General features: G+C 33.3%; 1 protein-coding gene across 8 annotated transcripts in view; it reads left to right on the top strand.

Annotated features, from left to right (window-relative positions):
* The window catches only part of OSBPL9 (oxysterol binding protein like 9), a 176,755-nt gene that overhangs the window by 127,660 nt on the left and 41,813 nt on the right, over positions 1-7,282 (top strand). For 5 of the 8 annotated variants that reach the window (XM_024119634.3, XM_024119635.3, XM_007129208.4 and 2 more), the window contains 2 exons: positions 5,320-5,415; positions 6,095-6,142. In XM_024119634.3, the coding sequence (XP_023975402.2) occupies positions 5,320-5,415; positions 6,095-6,142 (144 nt within the window). Of the gene's footprint in view, positions 1-102; positions 121-374; positions 444-5,319; positions 5,416-6,094; positions 6,143-7,282 lie in introns of those variants that run through there. The other 3 variants (XM_028489401.1, XM_028489400.1, XM_007129213.3) reach the window with 2 other exon arrangements.

Here is a 7,282-nt window from a genome sequence, read left to right as displayed (position 1 = left end):
CGGGGCACGAACCCGTGTCCCCTGCATCATCAGGCGGATTCTCAACCACTGCGCCACCAGGGAAGCCCTGGTTTCTTTAATATACTTTTTTCATCATTAAAGCAACTTTTGAGTCATTTGGTAAGGAGACAAAATGGTGTCATTTCTCAAAAAACTTAATTTGCTAATAAATTTCTAAGGAACAGAAAAGCCATTAAGTTTGGCATAATATTTATTTATCTGTTTATTTTTCAACTTGCCACTTGCTGCTCATGTACCTACTTTTCCTCTGTATAGCTACAGATGTTTCTCTTATAATTCCTTTAATTAATTATTGATGTCAGACGCACAGCATAGTAACTTTCTATTCTCTCTTTTCCTTACCTTTATGGAAGATCAGTACCACACTTGCTTTTTTCCAGTCTTCTGGTATCTCTCCAGTTCTTGAATTTTCAAAAATAATTGTAAGTGATTCAATTGTAAGTATGCCCTATACTTCTTTCATTGGATGAAAGCGTATCTGTGATGCATGTCATCTCAAATTGCTAATTGTGAACATAAACTTTCCAAATACTCTTATATTTAATCAAAACAACATTTCTGCAGAGTTTTTATTATTTTATTTATAGGGTGTGTATTTTGCTAATTTTTAAAAATCATCTACTTTTGTCTGGATTTATGCCATTTATTTTTCATTAGGAGTCTTGTTTTCTTTGGTGTTTTTCCTTTGTTAAATTTTTAAGCTGTTATTCCCTTTTACAGTTCTACTACTTATAACTTATTTTGTTTTCTTGTTATTCTGAACTTTTCTATGAGACTTATGTGGAATAATTTCTGTATTTCTCTCTTTACAACCTATTTTTATTATATACTATTTTGTCCTGTATAGGAGAAAGCACTGAGTGTAGGGTACATAGTCCTTTAAGTTTTTGCTGTGAAATAAGATTTGATATGAAAATAATTACTCATTTGTGAATTTCTTTTTAGAGTGTTATTCAGCCATAGCCTTTCCTGTTCTGCATTTTTCTTCTCAGTTCCTTAAATTACTCATAACTTTCTTATTTCCTGTTTCTGACCTCAAGAAGACCTTAAATCACCTTTTCCCACTGTACCTCCACTATTCATTACTCTTCCTCTGTCAGCAGGAATTACTTTAAAAGCTTTTACTCCTTGCCTCAAAAATTGCCTCTTGTACTGTTTTACTAAGAGTGTCTCTCCAAAGTAGCTACATATGAAGTATAATTCATATGTACTTCAGAAAGTATTAAAGACATCCCTTTTAATACTCTTCTTTTTAATGGCAGTAAAGTATTCAGTTATGTGTATGTATAAAGAATAAATAGTGTTTAATGTCCCAATTAAAGTATTGATAGAAATTCATTTAATTTTGCTGACATTTGTTAGCTTTGAAGTACCTTCTGAGAAAAGTGATGCTGTTCAACGTAAGTATTAGAAAGATAGTAGGAAGTACTTACATACAGTTTTGAGGCAGTTTAATATTCTTCTATCATTCTAGATATTATTTTTGAAATTCCCCTTAAATTGAGCCAGATGTCTGTCTCTATATATACATATACATATATATATATTTAATCTGGATACATAGGTCTTGCTTGATACAGAACTATGTGTTACTCTTGACTTCATGTACGTACTTTAGCTTTCTTTAATTAGCAAATTTACTCTTGCAAACTGAGACTGTTTTGTTTTTTAGCATACTCACCACATAAGTGTGGTTTTTTTCTTTACATAGATTTCTAATTTTATGGTTTAATTTCTATTGAGTTTCTTCTAGTTTAACTTTTTTTACATCACAGACCATTTTGTCTCTATTTCTCTATGATAGTCATGTTTAATTTAAATTTTAAATGAATTCATACAGAAATCATCAGGTTAGAACTATGGATCATCAATATAGTAAACTAGGGAGCAGCAACCTCTTTGGTGCTGATTGCCAAAAATGCAACATAACCACTTCAGTTACTACTGCAGGACAAAAGAGAAGGAAAGAAAGGGAGTGAGGCAGTAGAAAAATAGAAGGAGAAAGAGAACAGAAAGGCAGGGGAAATACAGGGAGACGTGGTCATGGAGAAGAGTGGTATCATGGCATCAGCAGTTGCCAGAAGTTACAATCAGTGCAACACACATTCACTCAACAATGAGCTAGCCTGGAGTCCAGGTGTGGGGGTATAGTGCTGAATGAATGGCAGTTCCTGCCCTCGTGGAGTTGATAATCCTTCAGAGAAGTCAATCAATTAAATATGTAATTATGATAAAATGTGATAAGTGTTAGATAAAAAGGCAAGTACAGAGTAGTAGAATGTACATCTGCTTGACTCCCAGCCAGCTTGTTCTCAAGAGCTAAGTATCACCCTAAGAAGTATGAAGTCACACTGTTTTAAAAGGTCTGCCTGTTCTGAGTTCTTTTCAAAGGAAGACAAACCACTCAACATGGTAGAGGACTATATTCTATTTTTATGACCTGTTTTGAAACAAAATTCCATTAAAAAGTATAAATATGTATAGTGCCTTATATCTTAAATGTTTAATGGAAAGAGGAATAGTTATGACTTTAAAGGGATTTTGTGAAATAGTTTATGTTAGGAGGTACTGAGTTCCTTTTCTCTTGAGATACTCAGGCGAAGACTAGATGACTTTCAAGGACATTATAAAAGTAACTTATATGAGTGGGAGGCTGGACTAGGTGGCCTTGATTCTGTGTACTGGGTCACAATATGTAGGTGAAAACTTATATTTTCTTCTAGTGTATTATTCTTACAAGACTTGAGAAAACAGTTTAATTACTGTCAGTTGCTTGTCCACGGTAATAATAAATGCATACATGTTATTTTATTGATTTAAGATGGGGAAACTATATATGTAGATTTTATTTTAAAGTATACCAAAGACTTATGGATTACTGTGCAAGGGAGTTTTAGGCCAGTTCTGGGACTTTAAGCTAATAACTGTTGTTACAAACCTCCCATTATACATTACATAAAGAAAAATTGATTGTTGGGTAGATCTTTGACTTGGATGTTACAATGTGTGGTGTTTTAAGGGTAAAGGACCATTGTAGAAGATGATATCTAGGGGGAGGCAGGTCTGACAAAGAGCCAAGGTGAGGTTCACATGATTATAGCAACATCAAAGAGTTGTTTTTTAAGACTTAATTTAGACTTAATTTCAGATCTCAGTAATATAAATCTAATTTTCCATTTATTTATTGGGGGATTTTAAATCAGATATAGTGACTTGTTCAGAAGGATATATTAATTAGATTTCTATAGTGGTAGATCTAAATGGATTCAGAAGAGGGAAAATTCTTGAAGAGCACTTTTTCTCATTTAGATCTTCATCTTTATACTCACTTATGAATATGCCATTGACCTTTTTAGTATTTAGCAAGAACAATGTATTTAGCTGATTTTAACTGGGTTTTATAGTTAAATTATTGATAGTTATATTATATTGCCCTGTGAAACAAAACAAAACAAAACAAAAAGCCAAGCAGTCCTTCCAATTTTCCTGTGGTACAGTAACATTGAAAAGAAATCACTCCCTACTTTCTTAGTACAGTACTGTGGTATCTCTGGAACGTGATGGATTTATCCTTTCTTTTCCACGTCTTTTATTATCATACTCTACATAGTAAATGTTTCTAAAAGGATATCTTTGGGGTTATCTTTAAGAATGAAGATGTTTAACTACAATTTTATAAATATATCTGGATTTTACATATATTGCTTATTATGATTTTTCTTTCTTAAACTTTGTTTTTACATGACATCTCTCATTGGAAAGGGGTTTTTTCAATACTCATTTCAAGGAGTTTCTCAACGTGTATGTAAAAAAAAGCAGTTTTTTTGCCTTTGAATTTGAAAAAGAAAATGCATTACAGGATTAGTTGTGGACTTAGGTTTTTAATGCTTTGATTAAGAATTTGAATTTTAATTTGGAAGAACAGCAATAGTATTAGTAGTAATTGACAGTGTTAGTAATTATAGTCTTTAGTAGAGGTCGTAGCAGCCACACTAATAATAGTAGGAGGAGGATGCCTGTATTTGGCAGGTAAGAAAATAGTTTAGAGAGACGCAATATCTTGGTAGTGGCTGAGCTGCAATTAGAAACCAGGTTTGCCAACTCTTTGTTTTTTTCCATAATACTATACTGTCTCAATCTGATGTTTGAGATCATGGCTGTGAAAGTGCTTTTATGATAAAGTGTTAGGCAAAGATGAGGTGTTGGTTTAATATAAAATGAACTCTGGCCTCAGTTGACTAAAATGGGGAATGTGAAATGATCAGCATGTTTTGGCAAAAGGCAGGAGAGATAAAACAATTGAAAGTCAAGTATGGTATGTTGAAGCACTATATTTCACCCATTTAGTACAGAGTTTTGTGGTTGGGATGTGATTGTGACATTAGTGGTTCCCGACCCTTATTTCCCGTTTAACTCCATGACTTCTGGGCATGCAGATATGGCAAGATGGTAGCCTTTTTCAATCTCAGACTATTTTGTCTTTTATACTCAAGATTGATGTATTTTTCAGTTAAAGATGATTAAGAACGCAAAACTTTCTTTGGAATAAAGTTAAAACATAGGAATCCCGTGCTCTTGGAACTTAAAATTTTTAGCATACAAAAAGTAGGACATGCAAATGCTGGGCTGTTAAACTGAGAAATAAGTGGGCCCTCTAAATAAATAAACATTTACACCCTGTCCAGAGTGTAGTGTTCATGCCAAGGGTGAAAATGAGTAGGAAACTTACAACAGAAGTGTTGTCACTTTCACTTAGGGAGGGCCCTCTTAGAGGAGGTGAGAATTTTGAGTTTTCTTCTTTTTTTTTTTTTTTTTTTTTTTAAATAAGGGAGGAGGAAGAAAACATCAGAGCTAATGGGGTAGTTTAGGGAACAGGAGAACTAAATAGTGGGAATATGAAGTTGAGATTAAGGGACTGGAGGATTGAACTAACAAAAAGTAGGGGGGAAATAGGAGGTAATCTAGGTTGTTTTGTATGTGTTCCTTTAGCTAAATTACTGTTGCTTTGGAGCCCATTATGGGGCTTTTGGGAGAGAAGAAAGTGATTCTGAAAAAGCAGGGTAAATTCTAATTTGAACAGCAGCACATGTAATTGATGAACAGGGAACAGTGCTAGAAGTTCATGAAGGAGATTGATGTACCACTATTCTTAGAGAATTTAGATAATTTAAATAGACCTATTATTTATGTAAAAGTACTATTTTTAATTTAGAAAAGTGAGATGTCATGTATGAAGGGTGAAGTATCTTTTGTACTATTAGACATTGCTGGGATTTATTGCAATTTTTTTCCCTCTAGGGTTTGGATTCAGGATTTGTTCCTAGTGTCCAAGACTTTGATAAGAAACTTACAGAGGCTGATGCTTACTTACAAATCTTGATAGAACAGTTAAAGGTATGGCATTCGATTATATATTGAATTCATATAAAGTAGTAAATGTTACTGAGCTTGATTTTGAGTAAAAATAGTTACTTGATGTTACTTTACAACCCTTACTGGTTTTTCAGTAGTTTTTAAAGCTAACCTAAACATGATTAGAAGAAAATAAGACAAGATTAGATTCATATTTTTAAAAGTTGTGTGAAACTGGTAAATTTTAAGTGGCTCGATTTCTAAGGCCATTTTTCATTTTGGGGGAGTTGGGGGATTGAGAGAGTTTACTTCTCTACTTCCTTTATATTCTTAAAATTGTCTCCTTCAACTCCCACTTTAAAATTAATTACAAGCAAAGCTCCTGGAAAGAACAAGGAATGTTGATAAACTTGGATGACAAGGCAGAAAAAACTTAGGTTTGAACTGATATTTTAAGTTCTTAAAGTCATATGTTTTCTTTTGCTTGTAATTCTACCAGAGTAATTGATCTTGACTGTTTAAAATAGTTCAATAGAATCTGACTTAATAACAATGCCTTGAAAAAATGTGTGTTATCTTATATTTTAGTAAACATTAATTATACATTTAATGCATGTATAAACCATCCCTGGAAGAAATGTGTTTGCTTTTCTTTGCTTAGTAAATGTGTACTATGTAGTAAAGGCTTGATACTATAATCATTTTTTTCTTAATCCTGTAGCTTTTTGATGACAAACTTCAAAACTGCAAAGATGATGAACAGAGAAAGGTAACTTCTATAATCATGATTTTGACTTTAAAATTTTTGAAACCAAGAGCCTTTTGGAGAAGTAATAGAAGGACCTCGGTGTTTTGACTACTATAATAGTACTGTTGACCTATTATGATAGTATGCCATATAGATTTCAAGTGGAGTTTTCTGGTGAATTTCTGGTATGGTTTCATAATTGAACAAAAGAGTAACACAGAAAATTTTATTATGATACCCTTTTTGTAAGTACCACCTTTAGGAATAAGTTCTTTCTCTTCAAGTATCATATGTTGAAGATTGAAAGTTATTTTATTAAATTTACATGTGGTCACTTCAGATATTAATAAAGCAACCAGCAAAATTTTCAAAATAAACCAGAAGCCACACATGAGGGGACAAAATGAATGTTGCTTTAATTATAGTTCCTCCCTTTGGGTTTCTGACAACTACTTTGTAGTTTGAATATTGTTTTCTTTTTTTTTTCAATTAACGTTTTTCTTCTCCTTGACTAGATTTCCTGGTGCAGCATCATTTATTTTTTTGCATTTCTGTTAACCATAGCCTTGCATTTGTCTCTTTTACACTTGGTGATAGTAGTAACTCATGTTTAGCTCACCTTAGTTTTGGAATTTAGTCTCATGTCATTTTTTAAACAACTTTGCAAAGTTTAAGGTGATTCTAAAATAAGCATTTTAAAATCACATAGTTGGGCTTCCCTGGTGGCGCAGTGGTTGAGAGTCCGCCTGCCGATGCAGGGGACACGGGTTCGTGCCCCGGTCTGGGAAGATCCCACGTGCCGCGGAGTGGCTGGGCCCGTGAACCATGGCCGCTGGGCCTGCGCGTCCGGAGCCTGTGCTCCGCAATGGGAGAGGCCACAACAGTGAGAGGCCCGCGTACCGCAAAAAATAAATAAATAAAATAAAATCATATAGTGAATGCTATAGAAAAAACAAAAATTGTTTTCAGGTAAGGGATAAGAATGTTTTATATTATTCTTACAAATCTTGAATTGAATCACATGAATTTTATTTGAGGATGTAATCCATAAAATGTCTGAATTTTTTATTTAAATATTTGATTTAAATTTAAAAGTTTAACCAAAAGCACTCCCCAACCTGCCTGAACTGATTTAGAGTAATGAGTACATTTTGGTAAAAT

Source organism: Physeter macrocephalus, chromosome 4, assembly GCF_002837175.3.
Source record: "Physeter macrocephalus isolate SW-GA chromosome 4, ASM283717v5, whole genome shotgun sequence".
Lineage (NCBI taxonomy): Eukaryota > Metazoa > Chordata > Mammalia > Artiodactyla > Physeteridae > Physeter > Physeter macrocephalus.
This window is presented reverse-complemented; position numbering and strand designations above follow the sequence as displayed.